At 44.3% G+C, this 19,780-nt stretch overlaps 1 protein-coding gene across 1 annotated transcript in view; it reads right to left on the reverse strand.

The window, feature by feature from the left end:
* PALD1 (phosphatase domain containing paladin 1) overlaps positions 1–1,201 on the reverse strand; it is a 179,635-nt gene extending 178,434 nt beyond the window's left edge. The window contains exons 1-2 of the mRNA XM_075258175.1: positions 1,040–1,201; positions 676–761 (exon numbers count right to left, since the gene is read on the reverse strand). Coding sequence (XP_075114276.1) covers positions 676–695 — 20 coding nt within the window. The 5' untranslated portion in view covers positions 696–761; positions 1,040–1,201. The remainder of the gene's footprint in view (positions 1–675; positions 762–1,039) is intronic.
* Positions 1,202–19,780: the final 18,579 nt, after the last annotated feature.

The following is a 19,780-nucleotide window of genomic DNA, read 5'->3' on the forward strand; positions in this document are numbered from 1 at the left end:
ACAAATAACATATCTGTATGTGTCCACAAAGGGGTGCATAACTTAGCATAGTTTATCCAGCTCGACACTCTCTTTGAGTATAAGGAGTCTTATTTGGATCAAATTCTTTTACATGCATTGAATATAAATGAGTCAGCAAAGCAGTGTGCTATTGTTCTCAACTTATTCCTGAGCTTCCAATCTGACAAACTATTTTCTCAGGCTTCAGAATCCTAGTACAAGAGCATAACCAGAGTGCATGCAATATTTGCTTCCAGAATTCCCACCCTAATTGGTGTCTAGAGGAAATCCCCCTATTAACACTGTCAGCAGAAGCATTTAAGATAATGGATGTAGAACTTGGAGTTGGCAAAGCATTGAAAGGAGGTCATTATTTACAACGGCATTGGGATGGTGTAAAGGTTAGACGAGCTGGGAACACTAAGTTTCAAACTGTGACCATTGTGGAAAATGATGCATAAGTAGAGTAGCTGGCTCATATATTACCGGTATATATATGACTGAAATCCACCAATCTAATCCAACCAATGACAATGTAAACATCTATGCTTACCTGCATTCAGACATGAGCGATTCAATGATATATTGATTATAAAAAATGAACATGTAACAATTAAACAATCATAGTATTACTTGCTATTAATATTAGAGTACTGAGCTGTATTATTCTCTTACCTTGGCTGTGATTGCTGCATGGTTGTGACTAGTGTTCCTGCTTTTAGTTGACGCAACCAATAAATTGCCCTTTTAAAAAAGACAGCCTAGGATAGAAACAACTAAGATTAGGACAAAGTATATACAAAGCGTACAGCAACAGGTTGTATGATACCGCAGACACATACTATGAGGGTAGCACATAGGCGCTTATAAGTAATCCAAAGTGCAAGAGACAGTCTGAGTGGTGGGCAAAGAGGTCAGACAGGCACACTTGGATAAAACAGACTGGGGGAGGCACAAAGAGTGCACTGATGTAGGAGTGAGAGACAGTTATTTGTATATACAGGACTGAGACAGGGGGTTTCAAGAGAAATCAACTTACAGCTGTAAAAAATGCAGATTGTAGAGGGATAGGGGTTCCTCCCTCCCTCCCTGATGTGGGGCTGCTTCTCTCCTGACTTTCCCCTCTTCAATACTGGGGTACCCCTTTCTTCTGGTATTGTCTTCTCTAGCTGAATACAGATGTGCAAAGAGAGGCGGGATCCCTCTTGCAGCTCTCTGCTCTCAGCCAGTACACGCTCCTCCCAGGAACACCATCACACTGGAATTAGGAGGTGGGGGTTAACAGTAGAACCCAGGCTTGCACAGACACTCAGCCTCACTTCACATATGTGAGCTTGTCCCACTCTACAGATTCTCAACTACCTGAATGTTATCTTTACATTACATAGTAGCAGCTCTCTCACATGGCTACATTGTCTTCTCAAAGCCTTAAATAATTTGGATGATGTGGGGAATATTTTCCAGTCACATTTTACATCCATAATGACATGGTAACCTGTGGAATGTATAGCTATGTTCACACATCACTTCTAAAAGTAAGTTAGATTTTTTCTCTTTTTAAGGAAAGTGGAAATGAAACTCAGAAAAGGGAATAGGATGAAGTAAAGAAGCAGCATAGTGAAGAGAACCTTCCCAGTATTAACCTTTAGGCTAAGGCCCCATGGGATGTCCTGCAGCAATAAAGCGCTGCTGGAAAAACCGTGGCGGGAACGCATCGCAGTTCTTCTGGCAGCGCTTTAAACAAAAAGTTCATGGAGTTTTCCTCCACAGATTTTCTGTTGCAACTATACTTATGGGGAAATCGCCGGCGTTTCCATAGGTTTAATTGACATGTTGTGATTTGGAAATCGCAGCGTGTCCACACAGCAGTTTTTTCCACAAAGTGGGCATGGGATTCGCTAGAATCCCATCCACTTTGCCTGTACTGTAAAACGCAGCGATTCTGTCCCGTGGGCCCCGGACTGACACATGCGTAGTTAGAAAGGCTATTCTTCTCCTACTTTTATTATTCTGATCCATGCTGCCGTGTCGGCGTTATTTACTTTTTTCTCCATATGCAAATGACTCTTTAGAAAGTACAGGGCCTGAGCGTCCATTCAGCCACAGGGAAAATGGCCGAATTAACATGGGCAGTCGGCTCTGGTGGCTGAAGTCGCGGATGATGATGTGGCAAAGAAGTGGTTGGGAGAAAGGGGCCACATGGTGGCTCAGTGGTTAGCCTTGCAGCGCTGGAGTCCTGGTGTTCAAATCCCACCAAGGGCAAAAAACCATCTGCAAGGAGTTTGTATGTTCTCCCCATGTTTGCATGGATTTCCATCCCATATTCCAAATAAAGAAATACTGATAGGGACTCACAATCTACATTTAAAAAAAAAAAAAAAAAAGTGGTCCGGAGAAGAAGATGGAGGCATTGCTGGGGAGTCTTTATACAGCACAAGGAACGCCCCCTTTGATTTTTGAGCAGAGAGGAATGCCCCCTGTGCTTTCTGAAGACTCATTTGCATATGGCAAAAAAGCAAAACATCGGAACGGCGGCGCAGATCAGAATATAGGTAGCAGAAGAATAGCCTTTCTTAAAGGGGTTCTGCCATCTCAGCCTTTCAGCCAGTCTGCCTGAAGTGTCTGCTTCTCACTTTCTGTATTTCTCCCCCCTGCCGAACGGGACAAACAACACTTCTGCAGGTCAGATAATCTGCAGATTCACGTACAGAACAGGCTCAATGTTATCTGTGTGTTTACATAGAGAGATAACAGACCTGGCTTTATCAGCAAACTGCAATTAGCTGAAGCCAGCAAGAACAGTGAGTGTTGTCACTTGTCCTATAGGTCTGTGGTTATAGCTACACAATGTAAACAATGGGAGGAATACATTCACATAGAAGGCAAACAAAGCAGAATTTCTAAAGCAATATATTTAGAAAAAGGCTTCAATTTACATAAGCCACCAGTATAGCTAGGATCCTTGAGATGGGACAACCCCTTTAAGGCTATTCCAATGTGGTCTTAGTGAACCCTTTCCAAGTCCACTGGAGATTCTTATACTTTTTAATCTCATAGAAAGGCTACATTTCTATAGTAGAGCCACAAAAAAGTACTTTTTTCACAACCAAGTGCACACCCAAGGGTCATTTTTTTCATGGATCCCTCATAGACATAGGATCATTCACATGGACCATTAAAACAATGGTTGCGTGAATAGATCCTTTAACATCTATGGAGTCATGTGCTGGGCATTAATACAATGGCTAGCACTAGGCCAATGAACCCTGTCTTGTGAATGAGACCCAAGGCTACATGCACACATTGTAATTTTGTTCAGTGTGCTGTATGGTTTCTATAACCGTGCCTTTCACAGATCGATGTGGGGGGCTGTGAGACTGGAAGCAAGACTCAGGACAAGTTCTGTTCCTGTCCAGTTTGTGATTTGGGCTCTTCCATTGAAGTGTATAGGTTTGTGGAGGACAAGGACAGAACATAAATGGCATGGATATGGTTCATGTGCATGTAGTCTTAAATATGGCACTAATTATTATTGAAGAATTAGCATGTCCACACAGACAGCTGTTACTTTTGTACAAATTCAAACTTCTGTGCCATCCGCTCACACGTTGCGCATTTTAGTTTGACTCTGGCTCGGGATCACCGCTGGTTATTCAGTTCCCTGGTATCAGCTTCACTCTGCATTATCCTGTTTTCCCCTGACCTTGTTTCCTGCCCTCCTATTATTTATATACTGTTTTCATCCTTTGTATGACCCTGCTTGCCTCTCTTCTCTCCTTGACCTGCGACTTTGTACCACGTGACCTCCTGTGTATGACCCAGCTTGCCTGACTACCCACTTGCTTCATCCTTCTGTACCATGTGACCTCCAGTGTATGACCCGACATGTTTGACTACGTCCTATCTCATCCCTGGATGACCTCCTGATTACCGACATGGCTAGTATGACTACTCTGTGGTGATTCTGCCATCTTCTGGTGAACTCCTATTACTGCACTCAACTCCGCTAACCAGCTTCATCTGTTTCTATACCCACCTAGAGAGAAGAGAGGCTGGCACTTTGGGACTTAAAAGTTTGGATTGAACAGTTTGAAAGGGACTAATTGTCTGTTCTATACTGTATTGGGTTCTTAACACTGGGTTCACCTCGATTACTCTCTTGGATTTTGTTTCTGTACTGTGCTGCTCAACTGTTATCGAACCCTTGGCTAGCTGACCTCCTTTTGTTGTTGTTTGTCTTGTCTGCATTCTGTGTCATCACTTATATATAGGAAGAGTTTTGCCGCCCGGCTATCACCTGTCACTTAGGACAGGACAGGCAAGTAGGAAGGGACAGGTGAGGGTTCAGCTTAGGGCTCACTGTCTTGTCATGCCCCTCCCCCAGGGTTCACCAGCAGCTACTGGGGGAATTGCTCCTCTAGCAATTCCCTCATACCAACTGAGGGAATCATCAGAGTATACATGTACAACCTGTTCATAGCACTCATACTGTACAGTATGGGCCAATGTATTTACACAAACATTATGGGACAGCAACTGTGAGCAATTACAGGCTCTCATAAGGGGCATGCAAAGAAATCATAAACCCACTGTGAGAAGGCAAAGTGCTGGAGACCCGCTATAACAGCCCCAGATTCCTGACTTATGTGTGGTCCAGTGTGGATCTGGAAAAGGTTTCAGCCCAGGTCTGGGTCCTGAGGCTTGTCAATGACCCAAAAAAGGATGCAGAGCCTGCACTTCAGGGCAGATCCAGGAAGTGAGGAGGTGGCTAGGTCTGTCCTGTAACCCTGAGTCCAGTGAGACCAAATTTTGCTTGTTTTTTGGTGTGGCTGGTAGTAAGCCACATGTATAGTTAGGTTATTGATTCTGCTTAGTTAGTTGCTCAGACGAGCAGGAATTTGTTTTATTTTTGACTGAAGTTAAGGCTGTATTTTGTTTTTGCTCATTTGTGCCTGAAGTGGAGGTTTATTTATTTTCCTGTTTTTCTAAATAATCCAGTTTGCTGTATAGTTTGAGTTCCAATCTTGACTGTTTGGATCAGCACCACTGCTTATATCGAGCTACCTTCCCCACACCACATAGCAAAAAGGCAGAATTGGGCATCTTCCATCTTCTATTGATATTTTCAAGTAAATACATTTGAAAAAATAATAAAAGAAAAAACCATCATCAAACATTATGACAATAGCCTGCCTACAGAGTCATCCAGTCCAGTTTTGCAACTAATTTTTTGTCCACCGCCTCTCTTATTTGACTATAATTTGACCCACTGCTACTTTTTTTTATTAAAGGTTTAATGATCTCCTGACAGGCAAAGGGGCACGTGTAATGGACTGTATCAAAGCAGAGTTTATGGGGATTTATGGTACTTGGACTTCCAGACATCTAAACAGATCAAAGTGTTTTGTGGACTCACGTTTTAACACAATAATGTGCTCTATGGGTTTAGCAGAGGACAACCCTTCTCAACCAGTTTGGAGCCTATCATTTACAAGACAGCACAGTATGAGGACAAAAGTATTATAAGATAATATTCAGATGATGGATTTTAATGCTGAGAAATCGGACACTAATCTGCAAGAACAGTAAATCCATCATGTGAACATTCCCAAAATAGATTTAATGTCATATAGTAAATTCTTCTCTGAGTAATATTTGGGAATAGTGTATGAGCATTCGACATCATATAAGTGGACAAGAACATGTACAGCATACACAATTCTACACTTTGTATTGTGAAATTTTTATTCCACAGAGTGTTTACAGCGGCAGAAAAAATGTGGATGTCAGTTTTAGTAACTCCACATATTACCTGGTAAATCTTAAATCTCAAGCAGCACTAAACACAGAATACATAGTGTATAAAACAGCGCTAATATCAGTGATATATATGAATGTACAGTATATGTTTCTGGAGGTTCTCAGAACTGGAGATAAGTGAGATAAAGTAATGATCGTGTCCTGGCTTCCTTTCAGTAATCATATTAAAGAATATTACAGTCTGTTTTCCCCAGACTGAAATGGCTGATAACAGGGAATAATAAACTGTATTCTGTACAGCACATGAAGATAATATTTATTTATGGTATATTGTAACTATTAGAGTCTATTTCAAGAACCCTATTACTGAGCAAATGCAGAAGAGCAGAAAGTGTATTATTCTATTCCCTTTCTATGGGTGACCCTGTGGACTTATCATGAAGGCCACAATAACACAGTTGAAACATCATATATAGTATAAAAAGATCACCATTTTATATACTGGTTTTAACAAGGCCAGTTATTATGAGGTTTCCCAGCTGTGATAGCATCACCCCTGCGATATTGTGAGATGCAGGCCGAGCAGACAACTGGGGTAAATTACTGTAAATCATGTCATGTTCTTTGGCATCTGATTCAGCTAATATATCTGGTTTTAATCAGCAGAAACTAATAAAAAAATACTTTATATGTAGAAACGTCTACTCCAAGGAAAAAGGCATAAGAAGAACAATTCCTTTAAAGGGGCTCTATCACTGGGAAAAGTCATTTTTATCTAAACACATGCTTGCATAGGATTTAGAAATGCTACTTCACACCTACCTTTAGTATGTAAATTGCCTCAGTGGTTTCTGAATAAGTCCATTTTTATTAATAAGCTAATGAGCTTTCAGCCAGCAGAGGAAGTTCCCAGCAGCCTCCTCTCTGCTATTATCTCCTGTGTGTGAGGCAAACAGGAAGCTGAGTCATCATCAGCAGAAGCAGCCTCCCATAGGAAACAACAGGAGAGGAGTGCACAATCTATCGTGCAACAGTCTAATTAGCATATGAATAAAAACGGACTTATTCAGAAACCACTGAGGCAATCTACATACTAAAGGTAGGTGTGGAATAGACTTTCTAAAGGCTATGCAAGGATGTGATTAGTTAAAAATGACTTTTCCCAGTGATAGAGCCCCTTTATCTTGTCGGTGTGAGCAATTCAGCAACACCTATTACTAACAGTAAAATTGCAGGTTACTGTGATCATTGCAAGATCTCCTATATCACTAAAATATTGGCAGAAAAACCTGAGCCCTAAGAAAAAAAAATCCTTCCTGACTCCTGCTGGCAATCGGACAGATGCCTGGATCGACCTTCTACATTAACACTGGTAAGCCTATATATTGTGGTTAACAAGAAAGCTATCTTACCCTTTCTTACATCATTTCATGTCCCACTTCTCGACTCGTGGGCCTCTGTTTTAGTCCAGTCCAATGTCACGGGCATCTTAAAGAGGAAGCTACAGATTCCTAACTTACCGTATTTTTCGGACTATAAGACGCACTTTTTTTCCTCCCAATATGGGAGGAAAATGTGTGTGCGTCTTATAGTCCGAATGCAGCGTGTGCAGCGTCTGTGTCCTGTCTATGAGAATCAAAAGGAGAGCAGCACAGTGCCTGCCTGGTCTGCCCCTCCTTCCCTGTCTGTGTCGCGTCATTGCAGGAGCGAGATATGAGAGGCAGGGAAGTAGGGGCGGGCCAGACAGGTGAAGGAAGCGTGGTTTCAAGCTTGCCGAGAAAACCACGCCTCCTTCTCCCGTCTGGCCCGCCCCTCCTTCACTGCCTCTCAGATCTGGCTCCTGCAATGAAGCCACACAGACAGGGAAGGAGGGGCGGGCCAAACGGGAGGAGGAGGCGTGGTTTTCTCGGCAAGCTTGAAACCACGCCTCCTTCACCCGTCTGGCCCGCCCCTACTTCCCTGCCTGTGTGGCTTCATTGCAGGAGCAAGATCTGAGAGGCAGTGAAGGAGGGACGAGCCAGATGGGTGAAAGAGGCATGTTTTCAAGTTTGCTTAGAAAACCACACCTCCTTCACCCGTCTGGCCCGCCTCTTTTTTTCTTCTTGCATAGCTTCACTGCAGGGTGTCTCTTTCCATCCATGGATGAGAATATATATATATATATATATATATATATATATATATATATATATATTCAAATCACCCCCATATCCCTAGAATACATATAAAACAAAAACATTACTGTTGAAACACATACACATTTGGTATCCCTGTGTCCGAAAGCCCCTGGTTCTATTTACATTGGTGAAATATTATATTATTAGGTTATTAAATATTTTACCAATTTTTTTTGCTTAAAATTTTTTTTTTCTCTATTTTCCTCCTCTAAAACCTTAGTGCGTCTTATGGTCCGGTGCGTCTTATAGTCCGAAAAATACGGTACTACCAAGAACATCGCCAAACTTAACACAGGAGTTGTGCTACTCAACCTCATTCACTTGATATTGGACGTAGGCCTGGTTCACATCTGCGTTCACTATTCTGTTCGGGGAGTCTGTTTGGGGACCCCCCAAATGGAATACCGAACGCATTAAAACGCAGTGAGCAAAGATAACACACACACCTTATAGACTATAGTTGAGTCCGTGTGTTTTTCGCACGGTGTCCGCACAAGTCATGCAGAGAGAAAAGTACTTCAAGAACTACTTTCCTCTCTGCATGAGAAGTACTTTTCTGTTCACATGTTCCATGCAGACACCATGCGGAAAACACAAGGACCCCATTCAGTGGCGTAACTTGGAATGGCGGGGCCCTGTGGGCTCTATTATGTCCCTTAGTGGCCCCTGCACACAGTATTATGTCCCTTAGTGGTCCCTGCACACACTATTATGTCCCTTAGTGGCCCCTGCACACAATATTATGTCCCACTGTGGACACCCTTAAACAATTATTATACTATGGGGTCTTTTCACACCCCAGAGTATAATAATCGGAGACCCGGGGGAGTAAAAATATAAAAAACTACTGTTGTTTACCTGTCTCCCGGGCCCTTCACTGTTGGCCACCGCTGTCGTCCTTCTTCAATGACGTCGGACATCACATAACCTGGGACGCAGGCTGGGTTGATGTGACATCAGAGACGTCACACAACTAGGGCTGAGGCCTGCCCGGATCATGGAGAGGTAAGTAAGAGTGTTTTTTTTATGTTTCTTACCTCTCCCAGGCCTCTGATCATTGTACTCGGGGGTCTGCAAAGACCATGATAGTGAAAGTATAATGATAGTGTTTGTGGGGCCCGCGGTGTCACTTACCGATCCCGGCCCAGGCAGGATTGGTAAGTAAATGTCCCAGGCCCTGTGGCAGCTGCTACCATTGCTACCACGGTAGTTACGCCACTGACCCCATTATACTCTATAGGATCCGTGTGCTTTTCATTGCTCACCACTTTTTAATCTGTTTGGTATTCCATTCGTGGGGTCCACAAATGGACTCCCCGAACGGAATACCGAACGCAAGATGTGAACCAGACCTGAGCTACTGTTGCACCAGGTGACTGATGAGAGTGCCAGGATCTCTTCAAAGGATATGAGTTTATTTTGACCTGACTTCTTTGCAATGCGTTGCAAAAAAACGGTTCTTCTATTGCAGGCTGCATAGCGCATCCTGCAATAGAATCAATTGAATGACAGACCGGGGAGCCTTCACAAGGCTCCTTGTTGCCATGAAAATGCAAGCCCATGTGCTGCCGGAAAAATGGTGCCACGGTCAGCATAGGAAATAAATAGTAAGAATTTATGTTTCTACCTTCTGCTCAATCCTTTCCTGGCTTTGGCTCAAAAAACTCAACAAAATCTGCAACAAAAAACCCTGCAATTTGGCAACATGGTGCCTTTGCCTAAAATAGTTTCCCTCTCCATTACAGTTATTTTTATTTAGTATTGTGTCTTTGGGGGTGGGACTAGAATCTGTGATGTGGGCGTGGTTTTGGCGTATTATTCTGAATACTGGTACCTACCATCAAGGTCCCAGGAAATGCGGTTTTCACCACACATCTTTATCTCCAAATATTGCAGTCTCTCCTGAGGAGCTACGAGGTGTAGCGAAACGCGTAGAGGGCATTCACTTTGCAGCACCACTAGTGTTTCCCTAGGGCTTATCCACCACAAGCTGGCTTCAATATAGGACTAGGGCTAAAGATCCAACATCCAAAACAGAAAATAAAAAAAAAGGATATTTACTTAATATTCCTCCTTTTCTGGAGACGACTATGACTGATCCTGTCTTAACGTTCACAAAGATAACAATCGGAGCATGCCGCCAGTTATTGCTGATTTTTAAACACTGTTTCCCAAATACAAAGACATTAAGTAATTCATGTTTATTGGACTAGGAATTGTTGCAATGAATGTGTTTGGATGGAGGGTCTGTAGTGTTAGTAAGTACATGAGTAAATAATATGATGAAAGTGACTGTGTGAAATAAACTTTCATTTTACAGCCCTGTATTTACCACATTCCTTCCCTATCTGCAAAACCCCTAAGTTTTCTTTCATATTGAGTATGAGAACCTTGCAGAAAAGAAGTCTGCAGACCTTAACTATGTTAACGCATTTTCAGGAAAATCTATATATATGAAAAAGGTCTAGGGTGTGTACACAGTATTTCTATACGGGGTTACGTGAGAGTCACTTTGGTCATTCCACACTCAGCTGCTAAAATGCAACACTGACCCTACAATATGCATGCAGAATGCATTGCAAAAGCCACAATCTGATCTAAGAATAGGTAAAATCAGAGGTGAACACTGCGAACAGCAGGCCCCTGTGCAAGAACAGCTTATGGGCCCTCTTTATTTTCATCTAATTTGGTGTTATATATGTCTACACGTGAACTGCCTAATACGAGTTGTGATACGACGAGATTGTGATCACAATAGTGAATGTGACTGAAACACTTATGATGTCACAGTAGCTCATCTGACTAAAACTGTTTGTGATGTCACGGCAGCTTTTCTGTCTGTTACACAATTGCAATTTTCACAGCATGAAACCCACAAGTGATGTTGCAGTCTTTACATGACAGAAAGATATTTGATATGTCACAGCACACAACGTGACTAAAACTCACTTGTGATCTAACTGTAGCCTCATAATGGAAACCCTCTTGTGATGTCACAGAAACTGACAGCTGTTTGATTAAATCTCTCTAGTGATGTCACACAAGCTTATTTAACAGAAGCAGAATTTACCTGACAGAACCAGCTGTGATGTCACAGCCAGGGGCATAACTACCGTAGAGGCAGCGGAGGCGGCTGCCACAGGGCCCGGGCCATTAGGGGGCCCGGTGACAGCCGCTACCGCTGCGTTTTTTGTTTTTTTTTTAATAGGCCGTTATGGGCCCTATTTATTTGCCGATCCTGGCTGGGCCGGGATCGGCACGTGACACCGCGGGCCCCACAAATACTATCATTATACTCGGGGGTCTTTGCAGACCCCTGAGTATAATGATTGGCGGACCGGGAGAGGTAAGGGAACATAAAAAATACTGTTACTTACCTCTCCACAATCCTGCCAGGCCCTTCCTACTTGTCTGACGTCTCTGACGTCACATGAACCCGGCCTGCTTCCCGGGTCATGTGACGTCCGACATCATAAAAGAAGGACGAGAGCGTGGCCGACATCATAGGAGCTGGGGAACAGATAAGCAACTGTCGTTTTTAATGTTTTTATTCCCCCGGGTATCCGATTATTATACTCTGGGGTCTGAAAAGACCCCAGAGTATAATAATTGTTTATGGGTGTCCACAGTGGGACATAATACTGTGTGCAGGGGACACTATGGAGTACAATACTGTGTGCAGGGGACACTATGGAGTACAATACTGTGTGCAGGGGCCACTATTGGGGATAATACTGTGTGCAGGGGCCACTATGGGGATAATACTGTGTGCAGGGAACACTATGGGGGATAATACTGTGTGCAGGGGCCACTATCGGGGATAATACTGCGTGCAGGGGACACTATGGGGTATAATACTGTGTGCAGGGGACACTATGGGGTATAATACTGTGTGCAGGGGCCACTATGGAATATAATGCTGTGTGCAGGGGACACTATGGGGGATAATACTGTTTGCAGGGGCCACTATGGAATATAATGCTGTGTGCAGGGGCCACTATAGGGGATAATACTGTGTGCAGGGGACACTATGGGGAATAATACTGTGTGCAGGGGACACTATTAGGGATAATACTGTGTGCAGGGGCCACTATTGGGGATAATACTGTGTGCAGGGGCCACTAAGGGACATAATACTGTGTGCAGGGGCCACTAAGGGACATAATACTGTGTGCAGGGGCCACTAATGGTCATAATACTGTGTGCAGGGGTCACTAATGGACATAATACTGTGTGCAGGGCTTACTAAGGGACATAATAGAGTGCGGAGGAGGGGATCGGTCGAGATCTTCGGCGTCGGTGTCGGTTGGGGGGGGGCATGTCTAAAGTTCGCCATGGGGCCTCGCCATTCCTAGTTACGCCACTGGTCACAGCAGTTACCTGATAGACACACACCTGCAAAGTCACACCAGCTTACCTATCTGAAATTGTGATGTCACCAAAGTCTACCTGAGATGTCATAGTTGCTCAAATATCAGAAATAGACTTGTGATGTCACAGTTGCCTACCTGACATTAAAACAGTTGATTACCTGGCAGGAATATTTTGTGGCAACGTAGCAGCTTACCTAAGTAATATCCGCTTGTAACATCACAGCAGTTTACCTGACTAAAACCCACTTGTAATGACAAAGCAGGAAGCACAACTGCAATGTCACAGCTAATAATAATTTATTCATCAGATTCTTGCCTGGTTCCGATGACCTGGGTCACATGATCAGAACCAGCCCCTGACATCCATGTTATTCTGTCCACTCCTTCCTCTCTTTATCTCATTTGAAATCACCTGTGCGATGGGAACTGACTGACTATTGCCAGGTACTTCAGGAAGAATCCGTTGGATAAAGTTGGGTAAATTTGACTCCCCAGACAACCCTTTAAAATTGTTGCCAATTGTTATGGAAAATCTGTGTTTTTTTGTTGCAGATTTTGCTACCTTTTTTGCGCCAAAGCCAGGAATGGATTTAGCAGAAGGGAGTATTATGAGAGCTTCCTTTATGTTTCCTATTCTTTTTAAAGCCACTCTTGGCTTTACCTTAAGAAAAACCAAAGCATAATGTGAGATAGTGAAGGGTGTGGTCTGGGAAGACAGGTATGTCCCAGCCAGGCTGCTAAAGGGTGTTTGGTAAAGACCCACACCAGGGAGGTCAGCTGACTAATCAAGGCCTGATAATAGTCTGTGTGTGAAAACTGGGAAGGGTGGCACCACACTGACAGAGCTGACCTGTTCAGACTGAACATACAAAGCAGGTACTGTGCCACACATTGTTGTTGCCAAGGTGGGAGTCTGATAGCCAGGCTTCTGTATAGACAGGGAATAGTTTTGTTTGTGTTTAGTTTAGTTCTCAACCGAGAAGGGTTTTGTTTTGTTTATTTGTGCCGTTGCAAAGGCAATTAATGCACTGCAAGTGAATAAAGCCTGAACTTGTGTGCAACCCTGTGTCTGTGTCCCTGTTTCCTGCACGGCTACCGAGTATCTACCTGAGCCAGTTCCCCACAATAATCTGCTCTGAAAAAATGTATAGAGCATACTTTTTCCTGAACACTGCCTGTATAACTCAAAGGTAGTTGTCAGGAATCTGAGTTTAGCCACTATTGATTTTAAGGTTACCATGCCAGACTGGGAAGCTTCTACAGTTCTCTTCATCATATTCTATTAGCAGCTGATGAGGCAAATTTAACCTCTTCTGGACCACTCATAGACTATTAAAGGAGTATTCCCACGTCGCATACTCACCCGTCTTCACTGCTGTAAAATCTTCTTTCTTCCTGGTTTCTTGCATCATTTGGTGGGCGGGGTTTCACATGCAACCTGCTGTTTAGCGCTGCCCACCCATATTGGACTATGAAGTACAGGCAGCAGCAATTCCATTCTGTGTTACATACAGAGACAGCCTGTCTCTGCCATAATGAATACAATTGAATTAGCTAGCCTGATAACTGGGAGAACAGAAGAAATGAAAGCAGCTCCTCTCCTCTATCTGAGTGCAGGAAACTAGGTCACGCGGTGTAGACACAGGAATATCTAGAAACACAGGCTCGCTCCCATGCACTTAGCCCCTCCTCCCTCCCCCCTGAGAGCAGGCAGATACATCACTTGACTTTTGAGCAGATAAGTCAAGGACTGTGTCAACAATGAATTGAATAAAGTAAGATAGTGGACAAACAAAGCAGTTTTGCTGAAGCAGTGTATTTAGGAAAAGTCTTACATCCACATTAACAAGGAGTATAGATAAGATCCTTGTGATGGGACAACCCCTTTAATGTCTGGGTGGTCCCTCTCTTGTTCTGCAAGGATGTACCAGTACATCCTTGGAGTTTTCAGCAACTGCACAAGTTCTTGCAGCTGCTGAAATGGGCAGCTGGCTGTGAAAACAGCCAGAGCTCCCCTAGAGAAGGCAGGGACAGCTTATTACCATCCCTGATCGCTGTGCACAAAGCGCTCAATGAGCCACGATGCGGTTCCCCTCTGACCCCGGCAGTCATTTGATCTGCCAACATCAGAGTCTGTTAGACCTGCTGGGTTCTACAGGTCCCGGATCAGCTCCATAGAAAAGTAAAAAATAAATAAATAAATAAATAAAGTAATACATTAAATATAATGCCAATAAAACGTCTTTATTACAGGTTGTAGCCCAACCCCCAATGACACCATAAAAAATTTTAATTACCATAATGGAGAGGAAAAGGAACTATTTTAAAAAGTTTTTTAGTAGCATTTTGTGCTATTAAATAGAAAAAAAAAAATTAAAAGTGAGTCTGACCTCTGGCTTGATACTGGAAATACATTTATCTCCTGATTTTGGCTCTGAGGTAACCTCTAGGAACTAACCCTTGGCTTGACACTGGAAAACAGCTTGTCTCCTGATTTTGTCTTTGATGTAACCTCTTGGAACGGACCCTTGGTATGATACTAGAAAATTGTTTGTCTCCTGGTTTTTGCTCTGATGCTCCCAGCAGTTCATTTTCCTAATTCTGATCTGCCTAATAAGTTTATCGTGGGTTTCTGGACCTAAAATTCAGTACAAGTCTACCTGGCTTTGAGGCTGGTGAAGGCGTTTTGGTGTCTGAGATCTATCTCTCAGTTCAATATAGGTTTTAAACAGCTAGTTCGATTGCTCTTTGTTCTCAGCCAGATCCTGCAATGTCTGATAATTTCTCCAAAGACTATACGATAACAGTAGTCTGCCGTGTTGAAGTTGCAGTACAGTTTGCAGGCAGCAGTTGAGAAAACTGATATAAAGCTTTGTTTTAAAAAGTTCCAGTATAACGCATTCATTCATGTAAGTCTCTGCTCATTCTCAGTTTAGGAGTCCAGTGGATGATCCTATTCAGTAACTGAGAGCTATAATGGAACGCAAAAATGTACAGTATATCAATATGCTCAACATCTTCTTATAATATGCTGCTTATCGATTGGACTGAAATTTCAAAGTGACAGGTTCCCTTTAAAGTGAGAGAGTTGTACATCACTACAAGATGGGTGAAGTGAATGGTACAGGGAATAGGCAACTCAAGTAATAGCCTTCAAAATTCAACATTACTACACATGGTAGCATGACTTCACATGACTTTTAACCTATGGTTTCAGAACACCCCTTTAATGGGGTTATGCCATTAAACACACTTATTGACACACTTAAGTGTCAGATAGCTGGGGTTCCAGGTGTCAGACACCAAGGGATCTGATACTCAAGTGTGTCAATAAGTGTGTTTATTGCCACAACCCCTTTAAAGACAACCTATAGACTCCCTGTTAATGAAGAGCCAGTGCTCTCCATTCACTTCTATGGAGCTGCCATGATTGCAATCACAATAGATGTGATGTGAATGGTATGCCAGTTGCGTAAATACATTTCATTCACAGGGGAACCTCAAGAAACCTGACAATTAACACCTGATTTGTCTTTATATGGCACAACCCCTTTAAGTTAATTAGGCTCCTGAAAATAGGGAAATTGTAGGAATGAGAATATATTATCCTTGTAGGCAGAGACTGGTATTAATGTGCTTTCACATTTTTTGTTGCTTAATCCATTCTTCTGATCCGTTATAGCAGGGGTAGGGAACCTTTGGCTCTCCAGCTGCTGTGAAACTACAACTCCCAGCATGCTCCATTCACTTCCATGGGAGTTCCAGAACAGCAGAGCCAGTATGCATGCTGGGAGTTGTAGTTTTGCAACAGCTGGAGAGCCGTACGTTCCCTACCCCTGCGTTATAGGAACAGCATATGATATTAAATAATAAACACAGATCCATTGTATGGCAGACTATAATGGTGTGTGTCGGTATCTCATGTTTTCTATGTGACATCAGTTCCCGCCGGCCACAAGCAAATACTGTGTAAGCGGCCATTGTTCTTGTGGCTGCAGGCATGTGCAGTCGGCTTTGCCCTAGGCCCAAAGCCTAGAAGTTTTAAGCCAACCCCCGGAAGAAGACACGTCAAGACCCCGTTCCTGAAGAAGATGGAGGTGGCGCTAGAGAGTTCTCTTGCAGCATTGGGGATGCCCCCAGTGCTGTTTGAGCGCTGGGCCTGCCCCCAGTGCTGTTTGAGCGCTGGGCCCGCCCCCAGTGCTTTGAGAGAACTCATTTGCATACCGGCGGAAAATGGGATTTTAACTGAATGGCGGGGCGGAGAAGATATCTAAAGGTAGGAGAAAAATAGCTTTTCTTAAGGCTATTTCGACGTGTTAGGGAGAAAAAATTTTTTTTTTAATGGTAGAATCCCTTTAATGTAATTGGAGTTAAAGTGTTACATGTACTATGTACAAGGTAAAGGTTCAGTGCCGCACCTCTAATGAGGCGTGGTGAGGTGGCTGCCTCAGGCGGCGGACTGGAGGGGGTGGCAGCCCGAGCGATACATATATTTTCTTTTTTTTTTACTTTTTTTATTTGAACCAGTGCAGGAGAGCTGTCACTCTCCTTGTTCTGGTTCAAACGTCTACGTATCAGTGTAGGCGGCATCATCACACCGCCTACACTGATACACAGACATCTGCCGGGAAAAACGGATGCGGCGGTGACAGCGAGCGCAGCGCTCATGTCGGTAAGTATAATAACTTTTTTTTGTTTTATAACAGAGTATCTCCAGCAGGTAGAGGCCTATTTACCAACCTCCCCGGACCTGCTCACTGCCATCCCCGCTTCCCCTTGTACTATAGGCCGCGGTGGCCGGCAGTGAGTAGGCCCGGGGCCAGGCCTCGATCCCACTACTGCAGTGGCGTAACTAGGAATGGTGGGGCCCCATGGTGAACTTTTGACATGGGGCCCCCTCCAAGAGGGGTACATGGGCATGCAGGCTGTTGGTGAATAAGAGGGTGACGTGGGGTGCAGGGTGTGTATAAGCAAGAGGGGAAATGGGGGTGCAAGCTGTGTGCGAGCAAGAGGGTGATCCATCCCATTCCACCACACTCTTGCTCACCCATAGCCTGCACCCCCATTCCCCCTTCTTTCTCACACACAGCCTGCGCCACCAGGTCACCCTCTTTGCTCACACACAGCCTACACAACCCATTCCCTCCTCTTGCTCACATAGGGCAGAATGGGAGGTGCAGATTGTGAGTAGGAGGAGTACATAGGTGTGCAGGCTGTATGTGAGTAAGGAAGGAATAGAGGTGCAGACTTTCTCACACACAGGCTGCACACCCATGTCCCCCTTTTCCTCACAGCCTATAACCCATTCCCCCCATTGTACACTGTACAATATGAATAGCTCCGCCCACAAAAGACACTGAGTCTATGTTAGTAGATTAAAGGACCTTTGATGGCGTCATGATGACGTCATGTCATAGGTCCTGCAATCTACTAGTATAGATGCCGGCACAGGGCTTGGGACAGTGAGCAGGAGATAGAAGTTTCTCCTGCCCGCTGTCACTATGCAAGTGCCGGGAAGCAGGGGCCCGGACAGCAAGCGGCTCCTGCCTGGGTGCAGTAGTAAAGGCAGCAATTGCTGACTTTACTACTGTTAAAAGATGGACTGTGGAGGAGGCAGCTCCTCTCCATCTTCAGGCAGCCCCTGACGCTGCAGTAAATAGGGCCCGTTACATACTGGAGTTACACCAGCAGGTAACGGCCTAGTTAAAAAAAAAAAACCCTGCAGCGGTAGCAGCTGTCACTGGGCCCCCTAGTATCCTGGGCCCTGTGGCAGCTGCCTCCGCTGCTACCACGGTAGTTACGCCCCTGCACTACTGCTATTATTATATTCGGGGGTCTTTTCAGACCCCCGAGTATAATAATCAGGGCCCCAGGGGAGGTGAGAGAAAATAATAAACAGTTTTACTCACCTCTCTGGGATCCAATATTAATCCTAGGAGGCTTTGGGCCTATATGGTAATGTCCCAGATGTCACATGGTCAGGCTGTTACTACTAGCACAGGCTTTGGACCTATATGGTAATATCCCAGACCATGTGACGTCTGGGCATTACCATGTAGGCCCGAAGCCTGCTAAGATTAACATCGGATCCCGGAGAGGTGAGTAACAGTGTTTATTATGTTCCCTCATCTTCCCTGGGGCTCTGATTATTATACTTGGGGGTCTGAAAAGACCCCCGAGTAGAATAATAGTTCATGGGTGTGCAACTGTGTGGTGGGCAACTGTGGGGCACAATAGAGCTTGAAGGGTCCACTGTGGCCCCTGCAACCTCTATTATGCCCCACAGTCTATTGTGCCACTGTGGGGTATAATATAGGCTCCAGGGGCCGCTTTTGGATATATAGGGGTTGGGTGTGTACAGAAGTGAGGAGTCAAAGATGTCTGTGTTTCAAACTTTACAGAGTCAAGTCACAGCGGGAAGAAGTGGTCATGGTGGTCCAAAGGGAAGAGACGGGAATTGTGGGAAGATGTCTCCTGCGAGTATTACTGCACAAAATATTACTGCATTGCATCTATTGTAACATTACCGCTAGTACCCCCAACAGTCGTGTGTCCCCCCCCCCCCCCCCCCGAATCAATTCGGGGGGGGGGGGCGTCTTTTGATCGTCCGCCTCAGGCAGCAGAAAGGCTAGGTTCACCACTGGTAAGGTTATTATATGTATTTTATTCATTTATAAAGTTTTTCTGCATTGATGTACAGAGGTAGCCAGCATTCACATAGTTCTTCACGTTTGGGGTAATGCTTTGATCATTCTTAAGCTACATGGTTTCTTACCTTTAGAGATGAGCGAACAGTGTTCTATCGAACTCATGTTCGATCGGATATTAGGCTGTTCGGCATGTTCGAATCGAATCGAACACCGCGTGGTAAAGTGCGCCATTACTCGATTCCCCTCCCACCTTCCCTGGCGCCTTTTTTGCTCCAATAACAGCGCAGGGTAGGTGGGACAGGAACTACGACACCGGTGACGTTGAAAAAAGTAGGCAAAACCCATTGGCTGCCGAAAACATGTGACCTCTAATTTAAAAGAACAGCGCCGCCCAGCTTCGCGTCATTCTGAGCTTGCAATTCACCGAGGACGGAGGTTTCCGTCCAGCTAGCTAGGGCTTAGATTCTGGGTAGGCAGGGACAGGCTAGGATAGGAAGGAGAAGACAACCAACAGCTCTTATAAGAGCTAAATTCCAGGGAGAAGCTTGTCAGTGTAACGTGGCACTGACGGGCTCAATCGCCGCAACCCAGCTTTCCCAGGATCCTGAATGGAATACACTGTCAGTGTATTCCCGTATACCCGATATATACCCCCGATACCCGTTCCAACGGTGTGCCCCCCCACCTTCACCCCAGAAATACCCTGCAAGTCCCCTAGCAATAGAATTGGGGCTATATACACCCACTATTTTTGCTACTGCCATATAGTGCCATTGTCTCACTGGGAATTCAAAGAATATATTGGGCTTACATATAACTT

Source organism: Leptodactylus fuscus, chromosome 10 (assembly GCF_031893055.1).
Source record: "Leptodactylus fuscus isolate aLepFus1 chromosome 10, aLepFus1.hap2, whole genome shotgun sequence".
Classification (NCBI taxonomy): Eukaryota; Metazoa; Chordata; class Amphibia; order Anura; family Leptodactylidae; genus Leptodactylus; species Leptodactylus fuscus.